The sequence below is a fragment of the Nanorana parkeri genome, unplaced genomic scaffold, assembly GCF_000935625.1.
Source record: "Nanorana parkeri isolate BGI_ZX_2015 unplaced genomic scaffold, ASM93562v1 scaffold273, whole genome shotgun sequence".
Lineage (NCBI taxonomy): Eukaryota > Metazoa > Chordata > Amphibia > Anura > Dicroglossidae > Nanorana > Nanorana parkeri.
In genome coordinates, this window is record NW_017306541.1 from 1,456,651 (window position 1) to 1,469,715 (window position 13,065).

The following is a 13,065-nucleotide window of genomic DNA, read 5'->3' on the forward strand; positions in this document are numbered from 1 at the left end:
CACAAATTAGTAAACTAAACGTGAGATTGTAGTCCATCACAGGAGCGAGCTTGGAGCAATGGCTACTTTACAACATACAGAGGGACCATAGGGAACAAACATAGCCACCCCCCAGAAGGAAGGACGAATTCTGAGATGATTTGAGGATGTACAGCTGAGTGATATACAAATAAGATACATTTATATTACAAAATTACATTTGTTAATAGTTAAGGTACTTGAATGTATTTTTAAGATTTAACTCACAGTATGGTTTTATGCTCTAAGATAATATGTTGTTTACTTTGGTATGATCTACTTTACACTAGAAGAGAGGTGCTCATATGCCAATTGGGCCCCAAGTGTAAATTTGCTCTTGTTCAGAGAGCTCAAAAAGTGTTTCTCAATAGACTGCTACTGGTTGAGTATCATTTGCAAAAATATGGTACCCCATGCATTTGACGAGTAACCCCACACTGGATCCTAACTCACACGAAGGAACCAGAAAATCTGAGGGTAATTTTAGCCTTGGAAAATGACTCTTAATGAAAGAAGCATCATTCACACATGTAAACATATTAAAGTGTCATTTATTTAATGGATTGGCCTTCACCCTGCTGCTGAAGGATAAAAATTCAATGGATCATTGCAGCTTTTATGAAATCAAGAACTTCTCATTCAGGGTGGAATCACTAAGTACAGCTGCACATGGTGTGACCATCACTCTCTGCCAGTGGTGAGAAGCATCAAGGCCTTCTGGAGGTTCTGCACTGCTGTATTAACATCCTCGTACTGTAAAGCACTACCAGCATATTTGCAGTATTTCTGTGCTCTAGCAAAATCTTCTGGTGTCAGACGTGCCTCACCTAAGAAGAAAAAAAAAAGAGAATGAATAAACACAAACATACATGGACATTAAGCATTAGGTTTATGGCACGGTATACTACACTAATGCTGGCTGTAAAACGCATTCTGTAGCTCTCACTTTATTTTCTTGCATTAGCTGGATAAAAAGTTATTAAATGGAAGCCTGTTTAACAGTAGTGGACTAAAGTGTTCATTAAAAGACCTCTGAAGAGGAACAGGACATAACATTTGTTACACTAGAATAGATTTTCTAAAGTCTGGAGACCTGGAAAGTCAATAGACTGCAGACTGCAAATTAAGTAATACTATACATTTATACCAGATGCCTAAATGCTGAGCTCTTGCTGTAACCCATGGAATTGCCACAATCTTTGGCATACCAAGAATGTTTCTGGGTTTCAGGCTTAAGAAAACCTCCTGCCACCCCGCCCCCCCCCCCCCCCCCCCCCCCACCCCCCACCCATACTATTCTAGTGCAGCGGTGTAATCCAAACTCAACGGTGCATTTTCTGACCTATAACTCCCAAAATAAACTGAAATCCCAGACATATGATATACCCTCTAAATCAGGACAAATAAAAGAATTTGAGGGTTTTTTTTAAATAAAAAATAATAATTTATATATGCATATGTCACATCAAATTAAATCCCATTTTGTCCTTTGAAAAACGGTACATAATATGTATAGGTGTGCAAGAGGTAGATGGAAATTATGGTTAAACAAACACATAGCAAAAATGTCAAATTGCTCCAGTCCCCAGAAGTGAAAACATTTTCTGAAGCTGTGTCACTAAGGGGTTAAACTCTCAAACTTTTTTTTCCAATAATGAATCCAGATCAAACAACTATACATTGCCCAGCAAAGTATTGCTTTACTGTTTTGCCCAAATACTTACAATCATCATGTTTCTGAGCAGCTGCTTCCAAGTTTCTTAACTCTGCTTCCCTGAACTTCATGTCCAGTACTAGATCACTAGGAATAGCAACTGTTCATCTACTAGCTTGTAGAAGGGAGGAGAGGGGCCGGGGGAGGGAAGTAGCTTCATTTGCCGTGTCAGTGTGTTTGTGGAAACACACACAGCATACTAGCACACACAAGGGTGACTGCATAGTACTCTGCTTGAGGGAGTCACTCTAAAAGTCTCTCTAAGTCCAGGTCAGTGCTCAGGGGACCAGCTAATTCCGCAGGAAAAAAACGTTTAAATATCAAGGTGCAGCATTCATTTTAAGTGATTTCATCTGGATTTGAAATAGCTTAAAATCCTTTTGAGAAATATGGGATGAGTGAAATACACTCATCCCAATAGTTAGCGCCGATGTAGGACACTGCAGCTGTCACACGTCCGCTCTATTGATCGAGAACTGAGTGATCACAAACTGCTGATTGCTCAGTTCATGATCTTCTCCCTGCAGAGAGCGGTGACAACACTTCCTGCAGGGATTCCCTCCCTCCCCTCTCTGTTCCTTCAGTGCCGACTTGAGAGACATATGGGGGAGGGGACGGGAAGCAGAGCCAGCTGTCAATCAGGTAGTGGGGTGGATCCCGATAATAATGCCGGGATCCTTCCTAGCTGCTGAGTGACTCTGCTTTGTCAGCATATAAAGCGGGCAATAGCTCACTATATGCTGGGTTTTGGGTCGCAGGAGAACATTATTAAATGTCCTCCTGTGACCCTAAAGGGAATTACATTCAAAAAAGGTTTGGCCATAGTTCTCTTTTAATTTACTTAGATGGGTTAACTCAAATGTTGAGTTGATTAAATCCTGCTTAGCTATGAAAGTCATTTTTCAAATAAAATGGACATCTAACAGTTGAAATGCATATTTTCAAATAATTCTACCCATTTGAAGATTTTTGTGAATTGACTTGCATAATTGTTTTGTGAATAGAGGGTAAAGCCTGTTTTGGGAGGGTATGCAGTGAACCAACTGGAGAGGTATTTAAGAATATTTTAGCTGCACCCTTAATGTTTACCCCTATTGATACCGTGGAAGGGTTCTCTTGCACTAAAATCACCTCTTTTTCCCCCGACTCCAATGTCAATCACTGAGTTTGCTCTTAATAAAGATTTAATGACTGATGAACCCAAAGAACATGCACAGTATCTCCAAGGACTAACAATCTTCTCGTCTCCCTCTGAAGTTTCAAATCCCTGCCAGACCTAAAAAGGCACATTGGTGGTGAACAGTACATGTTTCTCCAAGTTTCTATTTACCATATAAATAAAATAGTGATGGAGTTTACCACAACCGAAATGAAGTACAAGTTTACTTTCCTGTATGTACAGTACATCTTATGTTGCCCTGCCAGCCGTATTACTAATCCCTTATGACTGGCACGGCTACACAATCACCCACCTGTTAATCTTCAAGAGACACTAGAAGATCTTATTTTACAGTAAAGTAACTGCTTTTGGTTTGCGAAAGGTTAACAGATTCATTATTACTGTGATGCAATGGATATCACTTGCTTAAATCAACGTTCATTGAAGGGTATGTGATCTTTGTTATCATCGCCTAGGTAAGATGGTTTTGTTTCTGTGCCACTCTCCTGTTACAGAATGACTTTTAAAACATAGATGCTCATATTGTCTGCTTTTCTTTTATAATGGGAAAGCCAATACCTTTGAGAAAGGTTTGTCCTTCAGGTGTGACCGATGAAGGAAGCTTTTATTCACTAGTAAATATAACAAGCAGCCCAGTGCGGGGAAGCTCGGCCATGTGCTGAAGACATTACACCCTGGAGTGGTTTTCCTTTTCTGTCTAGGCCTGTTCTTTTCTAGGGAAAAGCAAATATTTGGGATTTGGACAAACCCAATGCCAGCAAATACGTTTTATATATATCGGGAGCTAAAGCTGAACTCCAGGGAGATGAGAAACACAAACTAATTCCTTTTTTAGTAAAAAAAAAACCCAAACTATTAACTTTTTTTAAACAATGAATGCAAATATGTGTTCAATAAAAGCTATTAACATTTTAAACAATTTTTACATGCAGAGTAAGTATTACAACTTGACTTTGTAATAGTGGAAGGGGCAGCGCTAGGGGCCGCCTGATCACTTGTACCCACCTCTGAAGGTACCACCCCCCTGCTCACCTCCCCCTCCACGCTGTGGTTTTTGTGCTCCCCCAATCCTCTGGGGGGCCCAGGACCACGGCATACACTGTCTGGATGTAGAACAGGAGCAGACCAAGGAATGTCTATTCCCTGATCTGCTCTACGATGAATGAAGCAGGAAGCACTGTGCTCTCAACGTTTCCTGCTTCAGAGCTGTCAGATGCCAGTTGAAGTGCTGGTTACATAGGCCATCAAGCATATTCTTGTGCTTGATTGTCTGTATTGGAGAGCAGGTCCATTAGACAAAAAAAAAGTGTTATAGTAAAAATATATATTTTTTTTTTAAACTGTAAAACTAACCCAACGCCCGCTCTATCTGCATGTAAATAAATATGCATGTGTAGGGCATGCATGTGTACTTAAAGGTGCTTACAGCACACTTGTTTTGTATCACCGTGAATGACGGCGTGGGAACAATAATTCTAGGGCCCTAGTTTGCTGTTACCTTTAAAATGATGAGCAGTAAAGGTTTTTAAAACATCTTATATGGACACTTTTGAGTACCATAGTTTTTCATCATTGAATGGGCGCGCACAATTTTAATGTTTGACATGTTTGGCATCTATTTGCTCAACGTGTAAATAAAACATGACTGCTGTCTTCACCCCTGATGGTGCAACCATTTTTCCCCAATACCTGTTAGCAGCTTATATGAAAACATATTTATGGGTAAAAAGAAATATTAAATGCTATCACTACACAATCAGAACACCAGCCCCCCCAAATTCTGCTCTCTCATCTTATCAGCATGCTTCTTTCAGCACATGAACTGATTGGTTCTTTGTAATACTATAGGGGGAATTTATCAAACCTGGAGCAAACAAAATCTAGAGCAGATTTGCATTGCAGCCAATCAGCTTCTCTGTCTCAGTTCTCACCTGTGCAAACTGAAGAGAGATGCTGAATGGTTGCCATGGGCAACGGCTCCAGATTTTGTCTGCTCCAGTTTTGATAAACTCTTCCCTATGTGTTTGATAAACTATAAGCCCTATTTTCAGTGGCAAAAATCAGCAACCTGGCTACAGTAGAAGAGTGCTAAGGTCACTGTGTAACAGAAAAAATAAATCTACCAAAAAATGTCTGTGAAATAATATCCCTTATAAGCTGTATATGAGGAGCACATCATGTGTTGGCCTTAATATTCGCACAACATTTCAGATCTTACTAAGCATTTTCACATTGATATTACCAGGAAAAAAATGTGCCCAAGTCTGCAAATAGTGAATACTGAATGAAATAGGCAGAAATGCCTAGCAGAAATATTTCAAGATTAACACATTTCAATGTCTGTCCTCACACATTATGTTAGTGTTCAAAACAAACTTTCTCGAGAGTCTGCTTGACTGGCACCTAACTCGAAATAAGAGGAGTTGGTGGAAACAAAACAGCAATTCAGTGCTGGTACTGTAAAAATAAGATTAGTTGCTTCCAGTAAGAGTTGTACTGGAGCCCTGCTTGTTTTTAAAAGAATACGTTTTTCAGCCGTCTTGGCTGCTCAGCTCCCAGCAGGTACAGGAGCACACTGGCTGCCCTGTTTTAGATGCTTAGATATGCAATTGCCCATATGTCAGTATTCTCACAGCCCCGTCTGCAGAAACATCATAATGTGTTAATAGATTTAGATTCTGTGCTCTGCTGCTGTGAAGGAAAAAATAAACTTTTTTTAACCCATTGATGTATCAAGCAACAAAAACAGGGGGGAAAAAACACAATGTAATATAGTGAAAATATTTTATAAACTAGAGAATTACAGGTTTTTTTTATGCACAAGGCATCTCCTCACTATGGACCTGGTTTTAGATATATATTTTAATTTTAAAAGGTTCTCCCAAAAAAATAAAAAATTGATAGAGCAGATATAATTGTTACATGGGCCATTGGAGTGGATTTACTAAAAGAGTTTTGGCTGTCTATTTAGCAAGGGAATTTTCGCTTAGCTTAGGGAATATGGTGAAGCTCTGCTGGCTTAAAACCTCCAATCATATGCAAGAAAAAAAAACATTATTTTTATATTCTTGCATGTGATTGGGTATTCTTCACAAAGTTAATTTTTACCACATTCACTAAGGTAAGTAAAAGTTCCCTTCTAAAGGGAAAAGTCACATAGCAAGGTGAACATGGCCTAAATCAAGCCCACTGTGCAGTTAAGGTGTCAGTTAGGTTATAAAAAAAAATAATTGCCAATTGGCAGGAATATTCTTATGCAACGTGGCTAATGTTCTTCTTCTAATAAACCAAAAAGGCAAATGTCAGGTGTGCATGAGAAAGGGAGACCTAGTTGATTAGCAAGAGACTTACCCAGTCTCTTACACAGAATAAACTGTGTAAGTCTTTTCTGCCACAAAAGCTTCTAGCTGGCATTCAGTATTTATTTTTATCCTGTACACTGAGCCACGCATGGGCAGCTCAGTGCACAGGCTCGGCATGCCGAAAGGAAGTAACTCCAGTGCACAATCATAGAGTTAGTCATTCGGGAATGGCCAATCAAACTGCAAAAGTCTCAAAACCCATAAGAAGATCAGGATAAAGATGGAAGCAGGTATTGGCATGGAGGAGCAAAGCGCTGGAGGGGATAGCTCTGGCAGGTAAGCCTGCCATATTGTGCTACTATGCTGAGTATAGTAGCACATTATAGCTAAAAGCTCCAGGAGTCCCTCCCCCACATCTTTCTTCTGCTTTAAGTGTCAATAAAAGTGACCTTTCTTTGTATGGGATTGTTACTTTTTTGGAATGTGAACCATGAAGGTATTATACGCGCCTTTACACAACTACAAGAGAAATATGATCTACCGAACTCTTTCTTTTACAGATTCCTACAGCTCCATAATGGCTTGAGGTCACAATTCAGAGCTAAAATATGCCTATAGTTAAATACCCAAATACCCACTAATCAGCTTTTTGATATCACAAGGTCGCAATGAGGTAGTCTCTACTTTCTACTCCCATCTACCACATACCAAACTGGTAAAGTCTCCCCTCTGGGTTAGATATCAGCTTGGGTATCAGCTTGGGTAAGTTTGCCCACTTACAAAGAAATGAAAGGTCTATAATTTTCATCATTGGTGTATTTTAAATGAGACAGAATATCAAACAAAAATCCAGAAAAAACATATGATACAAATGTTATAAATTGAGTTGCAGTTCAATGAGTAAAATAAGTATTTTATCCCAAAGCAAAACATTACTTAGTACTTGGTGGAGAAACCCTTGTTGGCAAGCACAGAGGTAAGACGTTTCTTGTAGTTGGTTACCAGGTTAACACACATCTCAGGAGGGATTTTGGTCCACTCTTCTTTACAGATCTTCTCTAAATCCATAAGGTTTCTTGGCTGTTGCTAGTCAACTCGAAGTTTCAGCTCCCTCCATAAAATCTCTATAGGATTAAGGTCTGGAGACTGGCTAGGCCACTCCATGACCTTAATGTGCTTCTTCTTGAGCCACTGCTTTGTTGTCTTGGTGGTAAAAAATATAGACCTTTCATTTCTTTGTAAGTGGGCAAACTTACAAAATCTGCAGGGGATCAAACAATTATTTGCCACACTGTATTTATCCCCAGTCCAATTACACAAAACTGAATGTATGTCCACTCCTAACTGTATACAATGTACCCATCCTCAAACTAACCTTATGCACATCATCTGGAGCTACCCAGTTAGAACTGACTTTTGGAAGCAAGAGTGTACACCTGAAATTTGGCTATTCGGTTTATAAGAAAGATGGCCACATTACATAAGAATATTTCTAGGGAAAACATTGTTCACGGCCCGTAAAATCATTGCTATTAAATAGATGAATTCATCCCCCCTGGTGTAACAATGAAAAATATTAAACGAAAAGACCATTCCATATGAGAAAGTTATGTTTAGAAGGAGAATCTGCAATCTTAAATTTAATAAAGTCAAGGACATATCGTATTATTCTGCACTTAAACAGAATTCAAGATAGAACATATATCTAATCCGTAGAGATACAGAACTCCGACAAACTGTGACAGTAGAAGGCCAGCATGGGAGCCATCATATTTCTTCAATTACAGGGTCACATTAGGCCACATGCTGCTATGACTGACAGAAAGTGAGGGGCAGATGAAAGGAGGAAAACTCTATCTTTTTAGGCCCTCCGATAACCAGTCAAGCAGAAAGATTGCTCTGACCCTAATTTACCCAGTCACTTTGTTAACGATTTTATCAGTACTGCAAAGTTTAAAATTAACATCAATAGAAAGGCAAAAGAAAAGAACAAGGCTGTCTTGTACTTAGAAGAGTGAGTCACATTAGAAGGTCAGTATTACCACCTTTTCCTAAACTCATCAGATTTAACATTTTGTGTAAAGTTTATTTCCAAAATCGGGGACCTTATAATAAATAATGTATGATCATGTGTATCCCCTTTTCAAATGTAATATGCTAATTATTTTTGACAGCTGTACTAGAATCAATTAACGTATCTCTGGGAAATGAAGCAGTAATTCAAATTTAGATTAAAGGAGAACTATGAGGTGAGTGATTTCCACTCACCCTCATAGTTAGAGCCGACCTGTGACAAAGAAGCTGTCACAGATAGTCTCTATTGATCGGGAAAGTGAACGAACACATACCGTCGCTCGCTCACTTTCCGACCATCTCCCTGAAGAGAGCGGTGACTGTCAGTCACCACTTCCCACAGGGATTCCCCCCTCCCCTCGCCGATCCTCCAGCTCTGAGTGGAGGAATGGATGGGGAGGGGGCGTGTACAACTGGCTCTGCCTCTAGATAGGCAGAGCCAGTTGTCAGTCACGCAGCTGTGTGGATCTTGAGAGTAGTGTCAAGATTTGTCCCGGCTGCGGCACCCTCACTATTTGGCAGGCAATAGCCCACTATAAACTGAGCTTTGGATCACAGGAGGAGGTTAGTATATATCCTCCCGTGACCCTAAAGAGAACTATGGGGAAAAACACTTACCCCATAGTTGTCTTTTAAATATACATTGCAGTCTAACGTATCTTTTTATTTGGTTTGTGAAACCTAAACAGACAAAACACAATCATAATGCCAATCGAGTGATGGTGAAGACACCCGGTCCAATAGATGCAGTGATATAAAGGATACGAGGGCAAGACCCTATAAATTAGCAGGCTATAGCATGAAGTAACACAACATGTGGATAAAAATGTTTAGTATTGAAAGTGATATCAGCTTGGATAAAAAAGATGCTCAGGGGATGACTGAGTCTATAAGCCTATAAAATCATCTCACTTAGATAATATTTAAGGCAACTATCCAAAATCAACCAGCTCATTTTATGATAAGCGAGCAAAACTCTATAGTCTAGTAGGTGAATGCCATGCAGTAACATAACAAGAGCATTACAATGAAGTTTATATGAACATCCAGCTAATAATTATACAAAAATATCTCAGATACAATAAACGGTCATAAACCACTAACTGGCATCCAAGTCTCTATCATTCACCTAGATAATTTGTTCAGGTTACTCCCATCTGCCAACCAATCGATAGTGGCTTTAGAACCATACCAGATAATGAACATTTTCTCAAACTTCTGATATAATTTGTTATACAATTTTTATTCATAGGATATATTTTGTTTTATTATTGACCCATATAAAAGGTAGAGTAGAAAAGGTGTTCCTCATTCCAATGAGGCCAAATACTTGACTTAATGCAAAAATATTGCATGGTGGTGAGAACATATTTCTCCACTGAAGAAACCAAATGAAACCAAATAAGCACCGCTGGGGATAAAAGCAATGAAAGCAATAAGAGCTCAGATAAAAAGGATGCTCAGTGCATAATGAGAAATTCCAAATCAAGTGTATAAAATCACCTTGCTCAGCTGAGCATCTAAGACAGCTATCCAATGTCAACCAGATCAGTATATGCAAACTTACCAGGGTAAGATATGATTGATGCAATTTATATAACTGTCAAATTATTATTGATGGTTGGTAAAACTCATAATGTTCATCCAATCGTTTAAGACATAGAGAGGGGCATTGCTTTCTGTTATGTAAAGATGAGTTTTTGTGTAAGGTAAGATGCATATACAGGGAGCTGCCGATTTTTCTCAGTGGAGGTTTCCTTTTAAACGCATATAGCAGGCACAGGCAACCAACCCAAGGCTTATGCTTTTTTTTTCTCAGCATTCCTGTGCATCAACAGGCCACCTTGCTTTGGGAAACTGCTTTTTTCCCCCCCAGAAACCTGGTATTATAAGAGAGCACCATCTCTTAAACAATGTAAACGTGAAGGTTGGATACTTTGCCCACTATAGTCTTTAGTATCTGCTTAAGGGTTAGTGGCCAGATCATCACACTGATGATGCCATTCTTTACAACCTCAGTCTTTCGGCCCTTTAAAAATCCTGCTGCCATCTGCTCCACTCCCATTCATTAATCCACAGCATTCTATTTGTCTTTACATTAATTTCCAAATGTCAGGCAATGCCCATTCCACTGCATGACTGCCACCACAGATATATGACAAAATGCTGAAATCCCAAGTCTAGGTAAGATAATAAAGTTAATAAGTTGATGAGCACCTGACTTAATTTGGTAACAGCTAGGCAAATGACACCACTTTCTATGTTACAGTTATAGACTGCAGAATACAATGGTGTCACACATGATTGGTTCCCATTCTAGTCCCTACCTCTCCCAGTCTGAGTGATGTTATATAGGGAATTGCAAGAGACTGATGCCTAGTCAAATTCAGATTTTTAAACTAGATGCATTTAAAAAAAATACATTTAATAATAATTACCTTGATACATTACTTTGTGTCTTTCATATCTGCCTAAAAAGCAGCTTTAAAGTAAAACTATATCCAAATAAAATAATATATGCTATATATGATATGATATATACAGTGGGGCAAAAAAGTATTTAGTCAGCCACCAATTGTGCAAGTTCTCCCACTTAAAAAGATGAGAGAGACCTGTAATTGGCATCATAGGTAGACCTCAACTATGAGAGACAAAATGAGAAAACAAATCCAGACAAATCACATCGGCTGATTTGGAACAAATTTATTTGCAAATTATGGTGGAAAATAAGTATTTGGTCACCTACAAACAAGCAAGAGTTCTGGCTCTCACAGACCTGTACCTTCTTCTTTAAGAGGCTCCTCTGTCCTGCACTCATTACCTGTATCAATGGCACCTGTTTGAACTTGTTATCAGTATAAAAGACACCTGTCCACAACCTCAAACAGTCACACTCCAAACTCCACTATGGTGAAGACCAAAGAGCTGTCAAAGGACACCAGAAACAAAATTACTTTGTAAAACTACAGGTTTGTATTTAAAAAAAACTATCAACGGGGCTTAAATATAGATTTAATACTTTCTCTAACAGGGTAAAACTATCTTGTAGTTTGAAAAACATATGCCAATGTTGCAACATTGGGTTTAGGGGTTGGGATTTGTTTTAACCTTCCAGCAATTAGATGAAAACAAATCAAATAAAATATACACTTATAAAAATCAGTTGCTATATAGTTCATAATGCAGTTATTAATGTAATATTAGTAAATACTATTGCCCCAATTTATTGCAAACCTTTGAAAAATCATCTAAGTAGTGAAATGGTTACAATTCATCAAGTAGTGATCAGAGTGGTTATTCACATATTTTCCTGACACTGTTTACAGCAGGATTGAAAAGGCAGACATATCAGATCATTAGCACATCTGTAAAGCACTCAGACATTTGACATTCATAATAATTCACCACTTGTGATGTTTGAAGTTCGTATGGAAGGTATTGTTCACAGCAGTATTGCACTTGAAGTTACAAATTCATTGCATGCTTTGTCTAATTAAAGCATTCAAAGGATGATCGCAGCAAAATAAGTAAACAAAGTGCTCAAATCTTAAAATACTGGTTTCTACTGCACAATTCTTTCTCCCAATAAGAAAATATCAAGTCGGTCAATATATGCTATGATTCTGCACATCTTTTCTTGCGCTTTTGCATTTACAGTTGAGGATCCTGTACTATTATAAGAAGCCCGAAACACCATGGCTACATAGCTGAAATCTCCACTACACATCTCATTTGCTCAATGTTCCAGCTAATAATTCAAAACAGTGGTATGTGGGTCTATCTCCAGCTTGAGGGTTTTTTTAATATATACAGGTGAAAGGGACTGCGCAAGAGATAAACCTGTATTGTTTATTGCCAATATTTAGTACTATATTAAAGGGACTCAAAAGGTTGCTCTCAAGTATGCTGTGTATGTTGTGCATGATTGCACATTAGGGCAAAAACCCACTATTTACACAGCGGTTTTCTCCCTCTTTAAATTTCTGGCATAAATATTGGTTTATTTACATATGATCTGGTTTTTAATGTTTTTTTAATTATTTTATATTTTCTCATACAGTTGTGTGAAAAAGTGTTGGCCCCCTTCCTGATTTTTCATTGTTTTGCACGTTTGTCACACTTTAATGTTTCAGATCATCAAACAAATTTAAATATTAATCAAAGTAAACACAACATGCAGTTTTTAAAGGAAGGTTTTTATTATTAAGGGAAAACAAAATCCAAACCCACATGGCCCTGTGTGAAAAAGTGTTTGCCCCCCTGTTAAAACATAACTTAACTCTGGTTTATCACAACCGAGTTCAATTTCTCTAGCCACACCCAGGCCTGATTACTGCCACAACTGTTCGCAATCAAGAAATCACTTAAATAAGACTTCACTGACAAAGTGAAGTAGACCAAAAGATCCTCAAAAGCTACACATCATGCCGAGATCCAAAGAAATCCAGGAACAAATGAGAAAGAAAGTAATTGAGATCTATCAGTCTGGAAAAGGTTATAAAGCCATTTCTAAAGCTTTGGGACTCCAGCGAACCACAGTGAGAGCCATTATCCACAAATGGTGAAAACATGGAACAGTGGTGAACCTCCCCAGGAGTGGGCGGCCAACCAAAATTACCCCAAGAGCGCAGCGACGACTCATCCAAGAGGTCACAAAAGACCCCACAACAACATCCAAAGAACTGCAGGCCTCACTTGCCTCAGTTCAGGTCAGTGTTCATGACTCCACCATAAGAAAGAGACTGGGCAAAAATGGCCTGCATGGCAGAGTTCCAAGA

At 38.7% G+C, this 13,065-nt stretch overlaps 1 protein-coding gene across 1 annotated transcript in view; it reads right to left on the reverse strand.

Annotated features, from left to right (window-relative positions):
- Positions 1 to 479: 479 nt before the first annotated feature.
- Positions 480 to 13,065, reverse strand: part of VTA1 (vesicle trafficking 1) — a 115,236-nt gene continuing 102,650 nt past the window's right edge. The window contains exon 8 of the mRNA XM_018557214.1: positions 480 to 845. Coding sequence (XP_018412716.1) covers positions 700 to 845 — 146 coding nt within the window. The 3' untranslated portion in view covers positions 480 to 699. The remainder of the gene's footprint in view (positions 846 to 13,065) is intronic.